Source organism: Oncorhynchus nerka, unplaced genomic scaffold (genome assembly GCF_034236695.1).
Source record: "Oncorhynchus nerka isolate Pitt River unplaced genomic scaffold, Oner_Uvic_2.0 unplaced_scaffold_12___fragment_4___debris, whole genome shotgun sequence".
Taxonomy (NCBI): domain Eukaryota; kingdom Metazoa; phylum Chordata; class Actinopteri; order Salmoniformes; family Salmonidae; genus Oncorhynchus; species Oncorhynchus nerka.
Window position 1 is genome coordinate 92,171 of NW_027039962.1, and position 24,368 is coordinate 116,538.

The 24,368-nt window shown below is 44.3% G+C and overlaps 1 protein-coding gene across 3 annotated transcripts; it reads left to right on the top strand.

The window, feature by feature from the left end:
• The first annotated feature begins 1,846 nt into the window (after positions 1 to 1,846).
• On the top strand, positions 1,847 to 23,069 carry lamb4 (laminin, beta 4). 3 transcript variants are annotated; one of them, XM_029634816.2, is made up of 35 exons: positions 1,849 to 1,983; positions 4,086 to 4,137; positions 5,062 to 5,219; positions 6,756 to 6,891; positions 7,248 to 7,321; positions 7,449 to 7,637; positions 7,769 to 7,832; positions 7,958 to 8,172; positions 8,321 to 8,441; positions 8,595 to 8,783; positions 9,016 to 9,171; positions 9,272 to 9,384; positions 9,547 to 9,626; positions 12,486 to 12,642; positions 12,785 to 12,916; positions 13,000 to 13,185; positions 13,338 to 13,450; positions 13,576 to 13,696; positions 13,797 to 13,968; positions 14,162 to 14,305; positions 14,627 to 14,858; positions 15,047 to 15,204; positions 15,326 to 15,553; positions 15,670 to 15,887; positions 19,508 to 19,604; positions 19,751 to 20,120; positions 20,223 to 20,383; positions 20,527 to 20,729; positions 20,873 to 21,076; positions 21,172 to 21,316; positions 21,423 to 21,630; positions 21,728 to 21,863; positions 22,061 to 22,231; positions 22,350 to 22,503; positions 22,651 to 23,069. In XM_029634816.2, exons 2-35 carry the CDS (start codon positions 4,113 to 4,115, stop codon positions 22,788 to 22,790), a joined length of 5,370 nt encoding a protein of 1,789 aa, XP_029490676.1. In that variant the 5' UTR covers positions 1,849 to 1,983; positions 4,086 to 4,112; the 3' UTR covers positions 22,791 to 23,069. The 3 variants fall into 3 exon arrangements, with proteins under 3 accessions (XP_029490678.1, XP_029490676.1, XP_029490677.1); XM_029634817.2 differs by having other exon boundaries at positions 4,089 to 4,137; XM_029634818.2 differs by lacking the exon at positions 22,651 to 23,069 and having other exon boundaries at positions 1,847 to 1,983; positions 22,382 to 22,497.
• The last annotated feature ends 1,299 nt before the right edge of the window (positions 23,070 to 24,368 follow it).

Here is a 24,368-nt window from a genome sequence, read left to right on the forward strand (position 1 = left end):
TCACCGGACTGAGGAGACGTACTGGAAGCCTGGTGCGTGGAGCTGCCACAGGGCTTACCAGGCTGGGGAGACATACTGGAGGCTTGGTACGTGGAACCGGAACAGGTCTCACCGGACTGGAGAGATGCACTGGAAGCCTGGTGCGTGGAGCAGGCACCGAAAACACTGGGCCATGGAGGCGCACTGGAGGTCTCAAGCATAGAGCTGGCACAACCCGTCCTGGCTGGATGGTTACTCTAGCCTGGCCAATGCGAGGAGCTGGAATATAGCGCACCGGGCTGTGACTGTGCACTGGAGACATGGTGCGCATCACCGCATAACACGGTGCCCGACCAGTCACACGCTCCCCACGGTAAGCACGGGGAGTTGGCTCAAGTCTAAACCCTGTCTCCGCCAATCTCCCCGTGTGCTGTCCCCCCCCAACAAACAAAAAAAATTGGGAGCTGCCTCTCGGGCTTCCGTGCTAGCCGTGACCCCTTGTAAAATTGCTGCCTCCGACTGCTCCCATGGGAGGCGATCCCTCCCAGCCAGGATCTCCTCCCACGTCCAGGATCCTTTCCCATTCAAAATGTCCTCCCACGTCCATTCCTCCTGACCACACTGCTTGGTCTTTTTGTGGTGGGTAGTTCTGTCACGTCTCTCGTCAGAAAGCGCAGCGTGGTAAGTGTTCATGATAAATGTATTACTCAAAACACTCGAACAAAATAACAAAGAGTGAAAACCGAAACAGTCCTGTCAAGTGTAGACACTAAACAGAAAATAACTACCCACAAAACCCAAACGAAAAAGGACAAAGAAACTAGAATGTACTAGTACAACATCCAGGGAAGGTGAGCATACCTCAGTAACTCATGCTGTACTACATCCAGGGAAGGTGAGCATACCTCAGTAACTCATGCTGTACTACATCCAGGGAAGGTGAGCATACCTCAGTAACTCATGCTGTACTACATTCAGGGAAGGTGAGCATACCTCAGTAACTCATGCTGTACTACATCCAGGGAAGGTGAGCATACCTCAGTAACTCATGCTGTACTACATCCAGGGAAGGTGAGCATACCTCACTAACTCATGCTGTACTACATCCAGGGAAGGTGAGCATACCTCAGTAACTCATGCTGTACTACATCCAGGGAAGGTGAGCATACCTCAGTAACTCATACTGTACTACATCCAGGGAAGGTGAGCATACCTCAGTAACTCATGCTGTACTACATCCAGGGAAGGTGAGCATACCTCAGTAACTCATGCTGTACTACATCCAGGGAAGGTGAGCATACCTCAGTAACTCATACTGTACTACATCCAGGGAAGGTGAGCATACCTCAGTAACTCATACTGTACTACATCCAGGGAAGGTGAGCATACCTCAGTAACTCATGCTGTACTACATTCAGGGAAGGTGAGCATACCTCAGTAACTCATATTGTACTACATCCAGGGAAGGTGAGCATACCTCAGTAACTCATGCTGTACTACATCCAGGGAAGGTGAGCATACCTCAGTAACTCATGCTGTACTACATTCAGGGAAGGTGAGCATACCTCAGTAACTCATGCTGTACTACATCCAGGGAAGGTGAGCATACCTCAGTAACTCATACTGTACTACATCCAGGGAAGGTGAGCATACCTCAGTAACTCTGTGTGCACTCTGTGTTCCATGTCTTTGTCCAGGTAAATCCCTCCCCCTTGCTGTACTGTACCTCAGCTATAACTCAGAGAGGGATGTGTCAGCTTTGAATGAAACCTAATCCTTCTTCTCCTTCACTTGCACCCTCGAGGGCTTCGTTTGGCCTGCTCTCTCTCTCGTTCTCTCTTTCTCTCTCCCCCTCTCTCTCTCTCTCTCTCTCTTTCTCTCTGTATGGTGCTCAGGTGTGCTCTTACATTCTGAGACTCCATGTCATTACCGCTCTAATCACAGTCAGGGTCTGGAGCAGGTAAGCGCTGATTCTGGAAGCGTACAGGGAAGACTGCTCATACTGTAAGTACTACTACTGTCTGCGTTATGATATGACAAAGCTACTGTAACGTTGCACCGATCTTATGATACTGATCTGTAATAAGCTTTGAATGGGACATGCGTTTTGTTCTTGAATCATCCCTCTTTTTTATCAGATACTCTATTGGGAAATTGGCTTGAGGCAAATCTGGTGCAGTAGATCACTTATCAAATATAGGTATCCCATAGATCTCAAATATAGGTTTCATACTATTTTCTCCTGAGTTGTTGGCAGTCATTTGGTGTGATGTATTTGAGATAAGACGTCATGTTTCACTGCCTCTTTGAGGGCTTTTGTGGGACATTCATTCGATTCACACTGTTGGAGAAGATCATATGGAAAACCATATTCTGTTTTCATGCAATTAGCGATAACATAATGCCGAGGAAATATGTACATACTTTGTTCTACAGTATACTGTCCATTAAAACCTACGTTATTGCCAACAATCTTTTATATGTGATGTTAAATGACTGCTTGATGTGCATTCAGGCAATGTCAGCTACATTATGTTGGTTAGCTGGCTTTACGTTAAATTCTAGCGACTGTTTTTCACCTGAGATTTGAGTTACTGTATGGATTGGTTCCACGATGCAAGTCGAAGCATAGCCTAAGAGTAAATCCGCATACTATCTCTTGAGGCCCATACATTCCCATTGAGGTTCATTCCTCCCTTGGGGGTTCACTTTTGCAGGGAACAGTGATATACGGCATTGTACATTCCAATGTAGTCCCTTGGGCGTATTATTTTGCTGCCATGCATTGAAAGTCTCCCATTGTGAATTGGCTATACGACCCACGATGTGAGAAAAGTCGCCCATACAATTAGGGAGGCGGTCAAATCAGTCACACCACCAACGGCATTTGCAGCCCAGCTAATATCACATCACCAGAATGATCGGAATATTTCCTGATGAAGCAAATGGCTTCTGTGGTATGTGTAAACTTGACTGTTGCAGCCACGTTGTGTTTACAATACATTGCCTAAACATGTGGTGGTTTAGGATTATTCATTTGATCTTCTCTTCTGGTGTTGAGAATTGTCCTGCGCTGCAGCAAATGCAGATGATTTACATAAATTCACTGAAAACACACACTAACACACAGTTTCATGTGTTAAACAGCATTGCACTTTGCATGTAGCCTACTTTTGTCCAGCTAATAGCCTAATCACCGATCAAGTCAAGTAACCTTTTGGACTAAGCTGCAGGATTATCTTGCTGTTACAATATACAGGTAACTGCCAAAATCAAGGAAACACCAAGATAAAGTGTCTTAATAGGGTGTTGGACCACCACGAGCCAGAACAGCTTCAATGCACCTTGGCATAGATACAAGTGTCTGGGACTCTATTGGAGGGATGTGACACCATTCATCCACGAGTAATTCCATCATTTGGTGTCTCATACTGTAGGTGATCAATTGAGTTGAGATCTGGAGACAGAAATGGCCATGGCATGTGGTTTACATAATGTTCGTGCTCATCAAACCATTCAGTGACCACTCGTGTCCTGTGGATGGGGGCGTTGTCATCCTATATGGGCATAGCCATGATAGCCAAAATAATGGCCTGCCCAGCATGTCTGGACCTATTTATCAGCATGTTGGTGAAACCTTGATTTATCTGTGATAACGTGAATACCCTCACCTACTTGTACTGGTAGAAAGGTCCAGAACATGAACTCTCCACTCTAAGTCTCTGTTTAAAAAAAAAAAACTCTGTTCATTTCAGCAGTTCATGTGTTGTTCAATGTCTGACCTATGACCAAGACCTGACTAATTACATTTTGACAGACCCTCTCCCTCCCTTCTCCTTGACAGTGATAACCACTTTGGCCTGGTTCACTGGACCCTTGTTCATTCTTGGACTAAATAGCACCTCCATTAGAGCATCTCTATTGAGTGTTGCTTCTTTGTCAGGGAAAAGGCTTAATCTGGGTCCAAGTGAACTGAACATGGTGACTCTGTCTTCAAAGTCAAATCAACGTTTATTGGAAATGCTTATGTTTCTAGCTCCAACAGTGCAGTAATATCTAGGAAATATATTGTGTTTTCACACTCTGGGTTGTTTTCTACCACTCAGTAGGTCTGGCAGCCAACGACCTGCAGGATGGTTTCTCTGTTCCTGCTCGTGTGTAAGTCGCATGCACCTTCCTTTGGCACTATTTGAATTGATGACAGGCAAATCACATGTAGCAGAAAAGGGAAAAAACAGATCCTCAGAGCTATTTGTTTCAACAGGGGCAGGATTAAATGGTCTTGTTTTTGGCAGGAAGACTCTCTTTGCCATTATAGTCCATGAGTCCTCTTTTCCACAAGCGTGTGATCACTTGCTGCACACCGATGGAGAATATTTCCACTTGCTGGCACTTGCTTTCTCTAGCGGGAGACATTTTTATTTGCATATTTTCCCTAATATTCAAAATGGTGGATATCATTTCAGTCATGTATGGACAACTTTACTATTGTCAAGTAGAAATGTTGAGTGTTATAAAAAGTGACTTTGGTCGTCTTATGAAGTTGTATTATTTTAGGTTTTTTTATTCGTTTTTATTTCTGTTGAATAAAATATGTATTTTTGTAAAGGCCCCATCAAAGACTGCATGTCTTTAAAACAATTTGTAATTTACTTAAAATGTTTACTTAGAAAATGAAAAGAAGAACATCATCTGGCTTGTGTATGATCACAGTGTCTGGATATAATCAACAGCACACAAGTCTTTAATAATGACCTGTAATGTTTACATATGGACAGCTTACACATACTGTAATTATAGTCAAATCGTCTATCCTTTTGTCTGGTTCACTATGCTGTTCATTTGTGAGCATAGGGTTTAAACCCTTCCAAAACAAATAGCACAATGCTCATAATATTATCTTCCATAATCTAGCTATTATAGTGCAGCCTTGACATCATACTTTTTCATTCGGAATCCTGTCTTACATTTAGTGTTAATCTATCATCTATAAACAAACACGAAACAGATTAAAGCAAAAGAAAAGGATTCAAACATTTTTACTTTCTTGACGCCTCTGACAGTTCAGTTTCTCTGTTCCAGTGCTGGTACCCGGGGCCCTCCTCCAGGAAGACTGTGATGTCAACTCTTGCCACCCCCAGCTGGGGGACCTGATGGTGGGCCGCGCTGCCCAGCTCTCCGCCTCCTCCACCTGTGGACGGAACGGGCCCCAGAACTACTGCATCCTCGGATACCTGGAGGTCAGGACTTAAACCTTGATAGGGGGGCTCTGTGGTGCGCCGTTCTTAAATACAAACTAGAGACGTGGTGTTGAAGGCAGTGTTGTCTGCATATGTTTACCTGTCTTTCTGTACACAGTAGTAATGTCCTAACAGAGATGTTCCACAAACGCAGACAGACAGATTGACAAACGCGTGCAGGTACTATAGCTGTGATCCCACTCAAAAAGACATCAGGCTTGCCAGTACCAGGGTTGAGGAGTAACTGATTACATGTAACCTGATTACAAAAAACTGTAATGTTCATCAGGGAATTTACCAGCAAAAAATACAGTAATCAGATTACAGATACTTTACAAAAGTAGATGATTACTTATTTGATTACTTTTAAATTCAAAAAGGATGTTTGCGAGAAAAAATAAATACATTGATGCCTTAGTTTTCTCTACGAAATGTAGCTCAGCATTGAAAAAGTTTGCAAGTGTAAGTTTATTTCACCTGAGTGAGTCTGACCACAAGTCAGCGACCGCTATGATGACACACCAAATGCGTTTGATGGATCCTTTTTATCTTCTAATGCCTCTTAAAAGGGAAAAAATAATCCAAAAGTAACTATCAGATTTTGAAAAAACGTGGTAACTAGTAACTGTAACTGATTACATTTCGAAAGTAACATACCCAAACCTGGTCATTATTATCTACAGAATTTTAACTTTAAGCCAGACGTTGAAGGTTAGAATAGTATATAAAGTGTTGTTTTAGAACAACTCTCTCCGTTTGATTGACAGCTCTGTGGCTCGCCCTTAAAATGCCTCATACTGCAGACGTGTCTTGATCTGCTACATTTATAGGTCATTACCTGTCTTTTCCCTGAACATGCTCTGGGACTAATTTTTCTGCTCTCACTATGATGATTGCGTGTATAGTCCTCTTGCTTCCCCTTCAATTTTCTGTCTTTTTCACTCTGCCTTTCTCCCTCACTTTCTGTCTCTCCTTCTACTTATCCTTTTCTCTCTCGCAGCTCTTCCCCCTGTTCTCCCTTGACAGGGTGATAGGTATGTGGGGTGTGTTCCTCTTTTGCATGTCATTTTCTAGTTCATTTTGGTTCTTTTATTTGATTCAATTTCTTATTAGTTAGTCAGAACAGATGCATGACAAATGTTGTTCTCTAACTACCGATTGACAGTTGTGAACAACAGTAGAGTCTTAAGGTGCCCTCTGGTTCATACCTTGTCTGACTGAGTTGATTTAATGGGATTAGTCCAGTGTTTGTGAATCCTTGTCCTCACACGCCTACCATCGCAAGGAAGTTCCATACACTTTTGTATGATTTGTGGTCTTATGGCTTTTATAAGTTACGTTTGATTGTAAAATACTGCCTCCTTTTTTTTTGGGGGGGGGGGGGGGGCAGTTAAGAACTAATTGTAGAACAAAAACTGCAACTTAATCGCTCACTCAGTTATTGGAGTTGTTGCCATGACAAACCAATTAGATGTGTAAAACCACTCTTTTATTTTGAGTAACAAAATGAAAAATGTCCCTTTTTGTCTCTCTCAGGATGAGCAGAAGTGTTTCAAATGTGACTCCAGGCAGCCCTACAACCTCTACAACAACCAAAACAGCCACCAGATTGAGAACGTCATCACCACCTTTGGCCCTGAGCGCAAGATGAAGTGGTGGCAGTCTGAGAATGGTGGGTCTCGCTCCAGATGTTGTTTGTATGATAGCCAGGCCAGGGTCAAAAACATAATGTTACTTAAGTGAAAGTATTTGAGGTGAGCTTTAGCCTGAGTACCGACAGGGCGAACTGCATCACTTGAAAGTATTTGACGCATGTATTTAAACCAAATCGGATCATATCAAGAGGTGAGCAAGAATGCTCCAACACCTTAAGAATGGCTCGGCTAGAGCTTACTATACGATGACGGCTATGGGAAATCCCTTTTTAGGGACTTTTGGACTACACCTGATACAAAATACCTTGTCCTTGACACCAGTAAATGTATTCTTACAACATTCACTGATACCACTATCCATCCATAACTGTAGGGGTTCATCAAGTCAGTATCCGGCTGGATCTGGAGACTCTGTTCCAGTTCAGCCATCTTGTCCTCACTTTCAAGGTATCTAACACCCCTTGTCTAAGACCTCTCACAGCCAAACCATAACACAGTGTTCTTAACCATTTTCGCTCTGTCTGCACTGCCACTTCCTGCGGTGTGCTAATATTTCCTTTTGTTGACCTTGAAGAGTTTCCGTCCTGCCGCCATGCTGGTGGAGAGGTCCAAAGACTACGGGTACAGTTGGAAGGTGTTCCGTTACTTTGCTGAGGACTGTGCCTCCCACTTCCCTGGGGTCTCACAGGGGCCGGCTGACAGCACCGATGACGTCGTCTGTGACAGCAGATACTCCGCTTCAGAGCCATCTACTGACGGAGAGGTGATATACACAAACACACACGCGTTCACATTTTGGTCATTTAGCAGACACTTATCTAGAGTGGCTTACACACACACACATGTAAAACGCAATAACCAAACTTATGGCACATATCTGTGATTCCATTGCAGGTGGTGTTGAAGGCTCTAGATCCAAGCTTTGACATAGAGAACCCATATGCTCCCCATATTCAAGGTTAGACACAGCTCCCATACTTTTCATTGCATTATTACCATCGGTGGAACAATGTAGAATTATACATATATTTTAAAAATAAAAACACACACACTTTCACCCATTTGAAATGTTCTCCCCTTCAGAGCAGATCACCTTGACCAACCTGCGGGTCAACTTCACCCATCTGTTCACCCTGGGTGACACCCTACTGGGGCGGAAGAAGAGGAACCCTCAGGAGAAGTACTACTATGCCCTGTACGAAATGGTGGTGCGCGGCAGCTGCTTCTGTAATGGCCATGCCAGCATGTGTATGCCCGTGGATGGCACCCGGGGTGACGTCTTAAATGAGCCTGGCGTGGTGAGAATGGCGCAGAAAGGGAATGTAGCAGTTGTATTGTATCCATAATGGCCACATTGAATCCTGAACAGGTTTTTTTCTTCTTCTTTTTCTTTTGGTTTCTTCGAGTATTGTTTACCGCCGTATATCTCTGATCTTTCTCTCTTAGATTCACGGGCGCTGTGTATGCCAACACAACACTGTGGGCACAAACTGTGAGAGATGCCAGGACTTTTACAACGATGTCCCCTGGAGGCCGGCCGGCCAATCTGACCCACATGTCTGCAGAAGTAATGCACTTTAAATGGGCTATTTACTATTTGACTGGTGTTTATGCATGAATTGACTGGAATTCAAACCCAAGATGCTTATGTGGAAAATAGTATAATTGGGAGTGTATTACATCGTATAAGTATTACATTGGTGTTTGTTTCTTCACTTAGGGTGTAACTGTCACGGTCATTCGGAGACGTGTCACTTCGACATAGACCAGTACCAGGCCAGTGGGGGGGTCAGCGGGGGGGTGTGTGACGGTTGCCGACACGACCGCATGGGTCCCCAGTGTGAACGCTGCCGACCCTATCTCTATCAGGACCCCCAGCTCTCCATGGAAGACCCTCGGGGCTGTATCTGTAAGTCAGCTTCTAGCAGGTTTAGATCTAGATTGGGCTTTTTGGTCTTGGCAAATAATCTGCCAAGGATTTATATGAAGTTGTCCCTGTAAGTCTTGTACTACTCCCATGAAGTGCAGTCAATAGACGCCTGCATTGATGTCATCCTATATGAAGCTGTGCATCGATGACGTCATTCAATCTCTCTCCATCCTGTTCTAACGGTGGATCTCATCGGCTCCCTCTGCTCCAGCATGTGACTGTGACCTGACGGGGTCCCTGGATAACGGCCTGTGTGACCCCGTGTCGGGCCGCTGCGTGTGTAAGGAGAACGTGGCGGGGGACAGGTGTGATCGCTGTAAATTTGGCTTCTACGGGTTCAGCCAGGAGGACCCCACTGGCTGCCAGAGTAAGAATCTTTACCAAGAGCCAGATCTGCTTGACTCATTCTATATCTATGCTGGCCTCCCTGTGGTTCATCCCCTCTCTCTGATTGGTCCTCTGCTTAGGATGCAGGTGTAACTCCCTGGGTAGTGTCCTGACCCCCTACCCATGTGACCAGGTGACAGGCCAGTGTGTATGTCAACGCCTCGCCATGGGACCCCTGTGTGACCAATGTCTGGTAGGATCATGTGTCCATGACAACCAGTGTTGTAGCGATGGAGTTGCTTCTTTCTGCCACATTTATTTTGATTTAGCTCTCACCATAAACTTACTGCCACCAACGACCTGATTGATCTCTCTCACTCTATCTCGCTCTTGCTGTCTCGCTCTCTCTCTCTAGCCAGGTTACTGGGGTCTGGGGAACACTGTACACACCTGCTCAGCTTGTGACTGTGACCATGGAGGAGCCTACAGCAGCACGTGTGTAAAACATCATTGTACAGTACATAATGACTTCTTAAAGTGGCTGTCCAGTGAAAATCTCACAATTTCACTCATATTTTAATTCATTATAGGTCATATTTCATAGAAATCTAGACAGTTACTTCATATATATATATACACTACGGTTCAAAAGTTTGGGGTCACTTAGAAATGTGCTTGTTCTTGAAAGAAAAGCACATTTTTTGTCCATTAAAATAAAATAAAATGTATCAGAAATACAGCGTAGACATTGTTAATGTTGTAAATGACTATTGTAGATGGAAACGGCTGATTTTTAATGGAATATCTACATACATTGGGGCAAAAAAGTATTTAGTCAGCCACCAATTGTGCAAGTTCTCCCACTTAAAGAGATGACAGAGGCCTGTAATTTTCATCATAGGTACACTTCAACTATGACAGACAAAATGAGGGGGAAAAAAACAGAAAATCACAATGTAGGATTTTTAATGAATTTATTTGCAAATTATGGTGGAAAATAAGTATTTGGTCAATAACAAAAGTTTATCTCAATACTTTGTTATATACCCTTTGTTGGCAATGACAGAGGTCAAATGTTTTCTGTACGTCTTCACAAGGTTTTCACACACTGTTGCTGGTATTTTGGCCCATTCCTCCATGCAGATCTCCTCTAGAGCAGTGATGTTTTGGGGCTGTTGCTGGGCAACACAGACTTTCAAATCCCTCCAAAGATTTTCTATGGGGTTGAGATCTGGAGACTGGCTAGGCCACTCCAGGACCTTGAAATGCCTTCGTTGCCCGGGCGGTGTGTTTGGGATCATTGTCATGCTGAAAGACCCAGCCACGTTTCATCTTCAATGCCCTTGCTGATGGAAGGAGGTTTTCACTCAAAATCTCACGATACATGGCCCCATTCATTCTTTCCTTTACACGGATCAGTCGTCCTGGTCCCTTTGCAGAAAAACAGCCCCAAAGCATGATGTTTTCACCCCCATGCTTCACAGTAGGTATGGTGTTCTTTGGATGCAACTCAGCATTCTTTGTCCTCCAAACACGACGAGTTGAGTTTTTACCAAAAAGTTATATTTTGGTTTCATCTGACCATATGACATTCTCCCAATCTTCTTCTGGATCATCCAAATGCTCTCTAGCAAACTTCAGACGGGCCTGGACATGTACTGGCTTAAGCAGGGGGACACGTCTGGCACTACAGGATTTGAGTCCCTGGCGGCGTAGTGTGTTACTGATGGTAGGCTTTGTTACTTTGGTCCCAGCTCTCTGCAGGTCATTCACCCCCCGTGTGGTTCTGGGATTTTTGCTCACCGTTCTTGTGATCATTTTGACCCCACGGGGTGAGATCTTGCGTGGAGCCCCAGATCGAGGGAGATAATCAGTGGTCTTGTATGTCTTCCATTTCCTAATAATTGCTCCCACAGTTGATTTCTTCAAACCAAGCTGCTTACCTATTGCAGATTCAGTCTTCGCAGCCTGGTGCAGGTCTACAATTCTGTTTCTGGTGTCCTTTGACAGCTCTTTGGTCTTGGCCATAGTGGAGTTTGGAGTGTGACTGTTTGAGGTTGTGGACAGGTGTCTTTTATACTGATAACAAGTTCAAACAGGTGCCATTAATACAGGTAACGAGTGGAGGACAGAGAAGTTACAGGTCTGTGAGAGCCAGAAATCTTGCTTGTTTGTAGGTGACCAAATACTTATTTTCTACCATAATTTGCAAATAAATTCATTAAAAATCCTACAATGTGATTTTCTGGATTTTCTTTCTCATTTCGTCTGTCATAGTTGAAGTGTACCTATGATGAAAATTACAGGCCTCTCTCATCTTTTTAAGTGGGAGAACATGCACAATCGGTGGCTGACTAAATACTTTTTTGCCCCGCTGTAGGTGTACAGAGACCCGTTATCAGCAACCATCACTCCTGTGTTCCAATGGCACATTGTTAGCTAATCCAAGTATATAATTTTAAAAGGCTAATTGATCATTAGAAAACCCTTTTTCAATTATGTTAGCAGAGCTGAAAACTGTTGTTCTGATTAAAGAAGCAATAAAACTGTCTTTCTTAAGACTAGTTGAGTATCTGGAGTGTTAGCATTTGTGGGTTCGATGACAGGCTCAAATGGCCAGAAACAAATAACTTTCTTCTGAAACTATTCAGTCTATTCTTGTTCTGAGAAATGAAGGCTATTCCATGCGAGAAATTGCCAAGAAACTGAAGATCTCGTACAACTGTGTACTACTGCCTTCACAGAACAGCGCAAACTGGCTCTAACCAGAATAGAAAGAGGAGTGGGAGGCCCTGGTGCACAACTGAGCAAGAGGACAAGTACATTAGTGTCTAGTTTGAGAAACAGATCCTTCACAAGTCCTCAACTGGCATTTTCATTAAATAGTACCCGCAAAACACCAGTCTCAATGTCAACGGTGAAGAGGCGACTCCGGGATGCTGGCCTTCAAAGACAAGGACATTTATAAGTGACCCCAAACTTTTGAATGGTAGTGTATATATTTTTAAGTCTTGGACAGAGCTGAAAGATGGAGAAGAGTGTGCCGAAATAGCAGTGGGACAGATTTGAACCCATGCTGCAGCAGTACATGTGCACTGGAAGCAGCTGCCTAGACCACTAGAATACCTAGGCCACACTAGACCTTTACTTCACTTAACTGACGTAGCACCTGGTTTTTTTTTCAGTGAGGTGAAACACTCCTCATCAATCCCATCTGTCCTACTCAATACATTTCTATGTAAACATTCTGAACGTTTCACCTCTGAAACAGAATACACCCCAGGCTAAGCATGTTCTGTCTTGCTTCCTTGTCCAACCTGATTGGCTGTATCTCCCTGTCTGTTATGTCCACAGGTGCTCTTCATTGGACGGCCAGTGTCAGTGCCTGCCAAACATGGTGGGCCGGAGCTGTGGTGATCCTGCCCCGGGACATTTCCTGGCTGCTCTAGACTACTACCTGTACGAGGCAGAGAACGCTGCCCCACTGGAGGGAAAAAGCTCCTCCCCTCTGGTGAGGCCTGAGTATGACATTTGACCTCCAGCATTGTGGAAAATGGCTGTGGATGGAAAGCTTCAGTGTCAAACTTTTGATATTGGATTTTGGCAGCAAATCAAAAACACTAAGTTGATGTCTGTGTGTGTTCCTCCCCCAGTTGAAACCCACCGACATGCCTGTGTGTGAGGAATACTACAGACAGCAGGGCTATGACATCAAATATCAAAATGGCCGCTTGGTCCTGACCAGGAGAAGCAAAAGACAAGCCAGGAGGAGAAGACAGGGACAGGTACTAGCAATGGCTCAATACCTTACTTACACAGTACTGGCGTAGTACTAATTAGTAACTAACACTGGGTTTCTTTCCATCAGAGGTCCATTCCCCTGGACCCAGGCTCAGCCCTCCAGATTGTGCCCCGGGAGAGGACACCAGATGTACCAATCACTTGGACTGGCCCAGGATTCGTGCGGGTCCTGGATGGTGCTGGGCTTAGGTTCACTGTGGATAACCTCCCAGCGTCCATCGACTACCATCTAGTCATCCGCTATGAACCAGAGGTGAGGGCAACGATAGCAACTAAAAACAAATCTGAAACCATGGAAACACGCTGTAAGTGTTGATGTGTGTTCGTGTGAAATCATTTCTGTTTTTGAGCTTGTATTTATTGTGCCCTCAAAGTTGGACACTGTGCTTACTTTGGTCTCTGAAGTCGCCAGATGACTGGATGGCCTCTGTGAGCATTGTTCCATTATTGGCTGGTGACGGAGGTTGTCCCACTAGCCCGAAAGGGGAGAAAACCCTCACCATACCTGGGGCTGCCAGGTAAAAGACAACTGCACTCATTAACATAGTATATCACCAATATCAACCTGAGGTCACACCCGAGGTGAATTGTGCAGTATTTACCCCTAAGTCTGATAACATTATGATTGTGTGTTTGTCCCCAGGGTTGCCATTTTGGATACGCCTGTGTGTCTGAACGCGGGAAGAAGATATTATGTGGACATCACTTTTAGGAAGCAGCCCAACTCTAACCCTCAGTCCAGCTCACATACCCTCGTCGACTCAGTGAGAATACCACTTATCATTTCTATCATAATATCATTTGTCATGGGAGATGTAGTCTTCTGAGGTACCCCGGTTAAACCCATGAACTTCCTGTTTCTAGATGGGTCTGATCCCTAAGATGGAGTCTGTGCAGGACTTCTGTTCACAGAGTGAGCTGGACTCGTTCAGAAGATTCCGCTGTTTTGAGTTGGCTGCTGAGCAGGAGACCCTGCCTGATATGTGTTATGGCCTCATTGGAAGCCTGTCGGCTCGCATACACAACGGTGCCATGCGTGAGTAAAGCCTGGCCTACACTAAGCAACATCTCCACGCTATCACAGTGTACACTGTGGGTATATACTCATTCTGGCAACAGAAATCAGCACTTGTTTTCAGCTAGCTCTGAGCTCTGAGCCCTGAGCGAAGGTAAGAGACTTTTAAAAAAGCCAAAGTGTGTATGGGTAATGCCATTACCTGTGTCTCCAGTTTGCAGGTGTAACATCCAGGGTTCTCATGGCCCCTACTGCAGTAAATTCGGAGGGCTCTGTGAGTGCAAGGCCAACGTGGTTGGCCGCTGCTGTGACTCCTGCGCCCCCCTGAACTTCGGCTTCGGCCCCAACGGCTGTGCACGTATGTCACCATGACAACGGCTTCCTATGGTTACATTCTATGGTTACATACCATAATATATATATATACTTGTGTCATGCACTAAACTTCCCGACTTCAACCGCATCTTTATTGATCCATTATCCAAGTATGTAAAATGAAGTGCTAGGGAGTATAGAGGCCATGCCTTGTGTATATATATATATATATATGTATGTATGTGTGTGTATGTGTGTTTGAAAAGATGCTGTGAGGTCTTTGTTGTGTTTTGATTGTGACCAAACCTTTTCCTGAATAAGAGAAGATATTCTCTCTCTCTCCATCCCACCTCCCCTCCTCCAGCCTGTGAGTGTGACCGTCGCGGTGCAGTGGCGGAGCTGTGTGACCAGGTCAGAGGTCAGTGTCCGTGTCGTATGGAGGTGGGCGGGCGACGCTGTGATCGTTGCCTGTCTGGGTACTACGGCTTCCCACTGTGTCGGCCCTGTAAGTGCAACGGCCTGGCTGAACTGTGTGACCAGGACACTGGAGCCTGCCTGGACTGCAGGGAGCACTCCACCGGATACAATTGTGAGAGGTGAAGGCTCTTTCATTAGTTTATTCATTTCCCTATTAGAATCAACCCATATCTATAGCCTGGTTCCATATCTACGTGTGCCGACTCCTCTGATTATCATTCTTTCTACAGTCACATATCTGCCAGTGTGCAGTGCACACAGTGTCAATCAGACTGAACAATGAATGTTGTGTGTTTGGTTGCTCCAGCTGTGTGGAGGGTTACTTTGGTGACCCAGTCTCCAGGGAGCCCTGTAAGCCTTGTCTGTGTCCTGACACTCAGTCCAGTGGACGGTTCTTTGCCAGCACCTGCAACAAGGACCCAGAGTCTGGTAGCCTAACTTGTGACTGCCTGGCTGGACACACAGGTGTGTTTGTGTGTTTCTGCATGTGCACTTTTTTCAACATTTGATGAAAGCTACTGGCTAGTTTGACTGCTCAATACTGACCTTTGAACCACGTTTCCCTCCCCGCCCACATTCCATTCAGGTCTCCGCTGTGATGCCTGCTCCGCTGGTTTCTACGGCGACCTGACCGCGCCGGGCGGCGGCGGCTGCGAAGAGTGTCTCTGTAACAACAACATCGACCCTGCTGACAGTGACGCGTGTGACAGTGTGACGGGCGAGTGTTTGCGTTGCCTCCACAACACCCAGGGACCCCGCTGTCAGAGCTGTAAGCCTGGCTACTATGGAGACGCACTGGCCCAGGACTGCAAAGGTATAGCAGGGACACACAGTATCAAAATCGTCATCAAATCTCATAGCTGTTTGGATATGATATGTGGCTATTTATGTGTGTTTTACGGCCTTTATTTTTGTTTGCGTGTTCCCCAGAGTGCTCCTGTGACCGGCAGGGAACGGATGTGACCCAGTGCCCTCTGGGCAGCCCGTGTTTCTGTGACCCGCTGACGGGTCAGTGCCCGTGTCGGGCGGGCGCGGTGGGCACGCTGTGTGACGAGTGTGCCACCGGCTTCTGGAACATTCAGGGAGAGTCCGGGTGCCAACCGTGCAAATGTGACCCTGCTAACTCCTTCAATAACCACTGTGACAAGGCATGGCCTCTATACTCCCTAGCACTTCATTTTACATACTTGGATAATGGATAAATAAAGATGCGGTTGAAGTCGGGAAGTTTAGGTCATGACACAAGTAATTTTTCCAACAATTGTTTACAGACAGATTATTTCACTTATAATTTCACAATTCCAGTGGGTCAGAAGTTTACATACACTAAGTTGACTGTGCCTTTAAACAGCTTGGAAAATTCAATGCTACCAAATACTAATTGAGTGTATGTAAACTTCTGACATATTATTCTGACATTTCACATTCTTAAAATAAAGTGGTGATCCTAACTGATCTAAGACAGGGAATTTTTACTCTGATTAAATGTCAGCAATTGTGAAAAACTGAGTTTAAATGTATTTGGCTAAGGTGTATGTAAACTTCCGACTTCAACTGTATAGAGTCAGGTCCAAAATGATTGGCAACCTTGTTAAAAACCTCTTTGGGCTGCAATCCCGTTAACGGGATGATATGACAACAGCCAGTGAAAGTGCAGGGCGCCAAATTCAAAACAGCAGAAATCTCATAATTAAAATTCCTCAAACAGACATGTATCTTATACCATTTTAATGGTAATCTTGTTGTTAATCCCACCAGAGTCCGATTTCAAATATGCTTTTCAGCGAAAGCACCACAAACGATTATGTTAGGTCACCACCAAGCCACAGAATAAACACAGCCATTTTTCCAGTCAAAGAGAGGAGTCACAAAAAGCACAAATAGAGATGAATTTTATCACTAACCTTTGATGATCTTCATCAGATGACACTCATAGGACTTCATGTTACACAATACATGTATGTTTTGTTTGATAAAGTTCATATTTATATCCAAAAATCTGAGTTTACATTGGCGCGTTACGTTCACTAGTACCAAAAACGTCCAGTGATTTTGCATAGCCACATCGATTCAACAGAAATACTCATCATAAATGTAGATGATAATACAAGTTATACACATGGAATTATAGATATACCTCTCCTTAATGCAACCGCGGTGTCAGATTTTTAAAAACCTTTACGGAAAAAGCAAACCATGCAATAATCTGAGACGACACTCAGAAATATAATACAATTAGCCGCCATTTTGGAGTCAACATAAACCAGAAATTACATGATAAATATTCCCTTACCTTTGATGATCTTCATCAGAATGCACTCCCAGGAATCCCAGGTCCACAATAAATGCTTGATTTGTTCGATAATGTCAGTTATTCATGTCCAATTAGCTACTTTTGTTAGTTTGTTTGGTACATCTATCCAATCGCTGGTTCTGGTCGACCATTTCTTCGGACAAAAACTTCAAAAAGTTATATTACAGGTCGAAGAAACATTTCAAACTAAGTACAGAATCAATCATTATGATGTTTTTATCATAAATCTTTAATAAAGTTCCAACCTGAGAATTGCTTTGTGTCTTGAGGAGGAACGGAGCGCAGGAAGATATCATGTGCTATGCGTGTGACCAGGAAATGGCTCTCTGCCAGTAAGCTGACTCATTCCCCTCTTATTCAGTCCCACAACACAGTAGAAGCCTTGTTTCTATAGACAGCTGACATCTAGTGGAAGCCCTAGGAAGTGAATCTTCATTCATATCCCAATGTGATTTCAATAGGCAATGGGTTGGAAATATACCAACCTCAGATTTCTCACTTCCTGTTTGGATTTCTTTTCAGGTCTTTGCCTGTCATATGAGTTCTGTTATACTCACAGACATCATTCAAACAGTTTTAGAAACTTCAGAGTATTCTCTATCCAATACTAATAATAATATGCATATATTAGCGACTGAGACTGAGGAGCAGGCCGTTTACTCTGGGCACTTCTCATCCAAGCTACTCAATAGTGCCCCTGCAGCCATAAGAAGTTAAAGATGAGCAAAAAAGACTGCATAAAATAATACTGCAGATACTGAGCTATATTGTATGCTCCACATTGTTTGGGAAAATTATATTTTATAGTATACTAATACAATTGCTCGAAGAAAGATTTTGTTTAAAGGGGAGGTCAAAAATACGATTTTCCTGTGTTTTATATACAGTGTACAAAACATTACGAACACATTCCTAATATTGAATTGCACCACCTTTTGCCCTCAGAACAGCCTCAGTTCATTGGGTCAAGGACTCTACAAGGTTGTGTCAAGTTGGCTGGATGTTCTTTGGATGGTGGACCATTCTTGAAACACACGGGAAACTGTTGAGCGACTGTTGATACCTACTACCATAAACCCGTTCAAAGACATTTAAATATTTTGTCTGGCCTAAATGGCACACACACACAATCCATTTCTCAATTGTCTCAAGGCTTAAAAATCCTTCTTTAACCTGTCTCTGTCCGTTCATCTGCACTGATTTGAAGTGGCATCAATAATGGGATCATACCTGGATTCAACTGGTCAATTCCTGTTGAACATTCATTGTTCCTGTTGTTTACACTCAGTGTATATTTCCACGCTGAGGTTGGAATAATATTGTGAAAATGAAGATAATGCACTTTTAGTGGATGTGCTGTTTGAAAAGACCGCCTGAAATTTCAGTTTGTTTGGCTGGGTGTTTTTTTTCTTCACCAGGTGTTATAAGTTAATAGACCAACAACAGAGATTTCCCCTCCTCTCTGCCAAAAACAGCTAGTTTTCAGGTAACACATCCTTCCCGTTAGGCTCCTCCTCCGGGGTTTGTGGTATATGGCCAATATACCACTTCTAAGGGCTGTATCCAGGCACTCAGCTTTGCGTCGTGCCGAAGAACATCCCTTAGCCGTGGTATATTGGCCATATACCACACCACCTCGTGCCTTATTGCTTAAATATACACTGAGTGTACAAAACATTAGAAACATCCAGGTGAAAGCTATGATCCCTTATTGATGCCACTTGTTAAATCCACTTAAATAATTTTAGATGAAAAGGAGTAGACAGGATAAAGAAGGATTTTTAAGCCTCGAGACAATTGAGACATGGATTGTTTATGTGGGCCATTCAGTGGGTGAATGGGCAAGACAAAATATTTAAGTGCCTTTGAACGGGGTATGGTAGTAGATGCCAGGCGCACCGGTTTGTGTCAAGAACTGCAACGCCACTGGGTTTTTCATGTTCAAGTTTCCCACGTGTAACAAGAATGGTCCACCACCCAAAGAACATCCAGGCAACTTGACACAACTGTGGGAAGCATTGGAGTCAACATGGGCCAGCATCCCTGTGGAATATTTTGACACCTTGAAGAGTCCATACCCCAACAAATTAAGGCTGTTCTGAGGACAAAAGGCAGGGGGTGCAACTTGATACTACGAGTGTTACTATTTTTTTGTATGCTCAGAGTCTATAAAACATAGAGAAATCAAGTTTTTGACTGCACCTCCCCTTTAAACAAAATCCCTTTCTCTGAGCAATTGTATTAGTGTACAATAAAATAACAATAATAAAATGTAGCATACAATATAGCTCAGAATTTGTGTTATTGATTTTATACAGTCTTCTTTGCTCATCTTTATCAGGGTTGCCAATAATTATGGACCTGACAGTGTTCTATACTATTCTATGTCAAAGCATGGTACAATGAGATATGTGTTTGTCTGAACTATATAAGTCTTCATATTTGACTCTTTAGGTGACTGGTCATTGCCAGTGTCGTACTGAGTTTGGAGGAAGACAGTGTGATGAGTGTGGGGAAAATCACTTTGGGAACCCTGACCTGCAGTGTGTTTGTAAGTTGTGGCCGAAAGTGATTATTGATAAATGGCTAAGTATTGGGTCTTTTAGATTCTAGCACCACAAAGAGAGACAATAGTGTTTCACCGTAAAATAATAATGATTGACACTTGTCCCTTCCCTCCTTATCACGTCTGCGTAGCCTGCGATTGTAACATGGAGGGTACCGACCGCCCCGCCTGCAACCCATTGACGGGTGAGTGTCTGTGCCGCATTGGTGTGATGGGCATCTTCTGTGATGAGTGTGCCCCTGGGTATGACCAAGTCTTCCCCGCCTGCCTCCCGTGCCACCCCTGTGCCGTCCTGTGGGCGGACAACGTCACCGACGTCCAACGTGCCGCCCAGAGGATGCGCACCTTCATCCCTCCCCACGGCGAACAGCTGGAGCCTGGACACAGTCGTCAGTTGCAACGAATGCTAGAGATGCACTCCAAGCTGGACTATCTGGGGAACCTGACAGGGAGATCGCTACCTCGGGTGAAAGACGTGGAGAAGCTGTGTGTCATAATCTCGTATGTAAACAGCATTTCTGAATATTGAGCCATGAGGTGAAATGATTTACACTGTACGTTTAGCAGTAATCTTGGAGCTGTACACATTTTTCTTCCTCACAGGAAGCTCAAAGACTCCATAGACCCCAACGCCATCATCGTGGACTCATCATCTCTTCTGAACACTGAGATCGACAACATCCACCACGAGTTCAAGATGCTGTTGGATAACTTAAGGAACAAAATCAGCGAGGCTCCAACACTAGATCTAAAAGAAATGCAGGGTACATAGGGCCATATTGTTTACAAAATAAAATGGAATTCACTGTAACTTCACTGTGTGTAGAGAGCAACTCTATATAATGTAATGTGATCAAATGTAAAGGGTTTCTGATTCGTGTGGACTTTTATTTTGATGCTGATCCAGAGGCCCTGGAGAAGATCCGGAAGCAGCATGCAGACTTCATGGCTGATGAGAAGAAGGTGAAGGAGGCCGAGAGGGCCCTGGAGAACTCCATGGACACACGTCAGGAAATCAAAGACCATCTGTCCAGCTGCAGCATCTTGGGAGACATGGAGGGGCTGGAGAAGAAGGTCAAGGCTCTGAGTGTGGCCAAACTCAACAAAAACGTGAGTGTCCCTTATTGTAGTGCTTGCACTGCATGCATCAATAGAGTGATGCGTTAGCGTGAATGGCAGTCTGTTTCACTTGTTGCCAGCACCATTTTGGTAGTCAGGATATAAACCATGTTACACTCTTTGGCTCCTCCTAGATCTGTGGAGGCCCAGGCGATGAGGAATGCTCCAAATCAGAGTGTGGGGGTGCGCTGTGTCGAGACTTCCTGGGACAGAGAGAATGTGGGGGTCCTACGTGCAAGGGCAGCTTCCCTGTGAGCCACAATGCCACAAAAACAGCTGAGCAAGTAGAGAATGATCTTATCGACCTGCTCCAAAAACTAAAGGACTCCAAGATCAAGGCATGTTCCCAAATACTTATTTCTGCTATAAAATGGAAAAATATATATTTAATACACAATAGTATATGACACAAGCCTCAATCTCTCCTGTTCAGATCAATGAGGCCAAACAGATGACCCAAGGCACTCATGAGCAGGCAAAGGAGCTACAGAAGAAGATCACTGACAGCAAGGAGAAGTTTAAGAGGGAGAAGAATGACACCAAGGACCTCATCAATAGGGTCAAAGACTACCTCACAGGTCAGTGTGATTGTTGGCTGGATATAAGCTTGAACTTTCCATGTAAAGATCCCTTAAAAATGTGATTTGTTGACTTGTCTTGTGTGGCCGACTTCTCTGCCAACAGATGAGATGGTGGCGCCAGAGGACATAGAGAATTTGGTCAAGGTTGTTCTGGCCATCCAGCTGCCGGGCTCTCCGGATGACATCCGCTCCATGATCCAGAACATCCGGGGCGTGCTGACCAACTTCATTGATTTCAAGGAGGATCTGAAAAAACTGAAGGACCAAGCCAAGACAGCCCAGGACCTGCTGGAGAAAGCTCAGGCTATCAGGTTAGCCAGTACCATGTTTTTTATATGCGTAACTGTCACATTGTACAAACCTGCAGGCTAAATGACCATATTTGTACCACGGTTGTCAATTCATTAGGGACAGAACCAGGGGAATTGATGTTACGGATCTCAAGAAAACCATGACGGACACTGAGAATACACAGGACAAGGTCGAGAAAGACCTGGAGAAGGCTAAGGAAAGCAATGGCGTGGCGGACAAGATGATTAAAGAGGTCATTCTCTCTTAACACCTTCCGACTCTCTCTCGCGCTCTCTCTGTCTCTGTCCCTCTACCCATTCCCGCTGGTGCGTATTTGTATTAGTCTAAACATTTACATTTAAGTCATTTAGCAGACGCTCTTATCCAGAGCGACTTTAAACATCCATCAGACTCTTTCTCATAACTTGATCTATTTGTCATGGCCCCCAGATTGAGAAGAAACTGAACAACATAGAGACTAACTTGAACTCTACTAGAACTCCAGAGATGCTGGAGGAGATTGAGGTTCTGAAGAGCAAGACCGAGATGAACAGAGAGCAGGTGGAGCAGGCCAAAGCTGATGCAGATGCAGCCATAGGTGCCACTACTGACGCAGAGAAGGTACGTTGTCTCCACTTGATAACCACTACTCACTTACCACTTTGGTGCAATGTCGTGATAGTGTGAGTATAATGTTAAATAGGTATGGGTTTTTGTTTTCCTCTGACTTATTTGCCAGGGGCTTGACAAGGTGACTGCGCTGTTTGATAGGCTAAAGACGGGAAACACAAACCAGACCAATAATGAAGCGGCCAACGAACGCCTGAAGAACATTACTGTGGAGGCAGAGAAAGTTGCAAAAGACGTCCAAGAAAAAATTCAACAAATTGACGGTAAGTCTCAGGACTTTAAAACAGAGCTATCCAACTCCTATCCCGGAGAGCCACGAGGTGTGCAGGCTTTTGTTCCACACCAGCAGTAACACACCTGTTTCAAAGAATTGACTAATCATGGCCTTCATTTTCTCTTTGTTGCTTCAGACTTGGAGAAAAAGATCCAAGACTTCATCAGAAACAAAGAGGACAAGGCCAAGGAGGTTGCCATGTTGCTGGAGATGGTAGAAGCCCTCCAAAAGGAGATTGCTGCGCGTGTGGATGGTTACATTAACTGTACCTCCTAACACCCCCAAGGTGGATCAAGAGATGATTCAGGGTCACAGACATCTGGACCGCTGCGCCACAAAAGGCCCTGCATCTCAGTGCAAGAGGTGTCACTACAGTATCTGGTTCGAATCCAGGCTGCATCACATCCGGCCATGATTGGGAGTCCCATAGGGCGGCGCACAATTGGCCCAGCGTCGTCCGGGTTTGCCCGGGATAGGCCGTCATTGTAATGAAGAACTTGTTCTTAACTGACTTCCCTAGTTAAATAAAGGTTAAATAAAATAAAATAAAAAGCTCTTGAGTTTTGCGGCTGAATTTGAGAGTGTAGTTCTCCTAATGCTCCACAGGGAGGCGTTTGGTGATCATGAAACTGACAGTTGAGAGAGAAGGCTCTTGTGTGCTCGTTCTTTACTTTATCTTGTAATATGCATTATTATTTTACCAACCTGACCTACTTATCTGCTTACATGGTCTAATGTGAAAAAAGGAGGAAAGCTTTCTTGCTGACCTTTTTCAGGTTATTCTACCTCTACATTCTACCTCTACTCTGCATCTACATTCTTTCCAATCATTTTGTAATTGACGTGTAAAATCCCAGATGTCAGTTGCATTAAGCCCCCACATCCAATTTAAGACCCCCCCCCCCCCCTTCTCGGTTTTACTCTCTCTACCTCTCTTTTACTCCCTCTACCTATTTCTCTCTCTACCTCTTTCCAGGTCATTGACCATGCTTTGTGGTGAGGAGAACACACCACTTACTACTAATGTCATTTCCATCCAGCTGTTAATGGCTAACTGCCATGCTTGTTTTGCTTCAGTAAGACTCTGTGCTCTATACAATTGACCTGAGTTAGCAGCCTTTATTGCCAGGTTCTAGATCTGTATATGCTTTAGCCAACTCTTCTGACTGTCAGACAAACAACACGACAGAGAGGAGTTGGCTAAGAAAGCATAAACAGATCTCGAGCCAGGCTACAGTATTTACATAGTAGCATTGAATTATACGTTTCTCCCAAAAGTCAAATGAAGTTGCAGAATGTGGGTATGAAATAAAAACCCGGTACCTCACAGGTAGAAATGATATGGCTTTTCATCAAAGTAAACGGTGGACATGGACGGAATGCGTATCAACAATCGCTAGGGCTCTTGTTTGCTCAAATCCTAGTGAGTGGTGAGTTCCATCCCATTCCTCCCAGGACACAGTCAGTCCACTCACCCCCAGGAATGTGTCACAGACTGGGGTCCGAATCCCATCCCTGCCCCCTGGTGTTTTTAGACGGGAGGAATTCACAGACCACTGATTGCGCTGCCTGATTGAAGGTTGCCACTGGTTCGTGTGATGCAACTAATTACAGAGGAGGGCGGTGGTTATTTGAGAACCTTTTAAACCTTTTGAGGCTTTTTAGTTGCGTTTGTCTGTTCTTGAATGGACAGATTGTGCTATGTTTAGCCCGTCAGTGGTATTTCTTACCATGGATTATTAGGAATGATTTCAGAATGAGAGATTGCGTTCACTGTATTAGTGTCATTTAACGAAGGCCTACATTTATTTTTTGCACATGAGACCCCTTTTCTGTGTTGCAAGACTAGTCGCA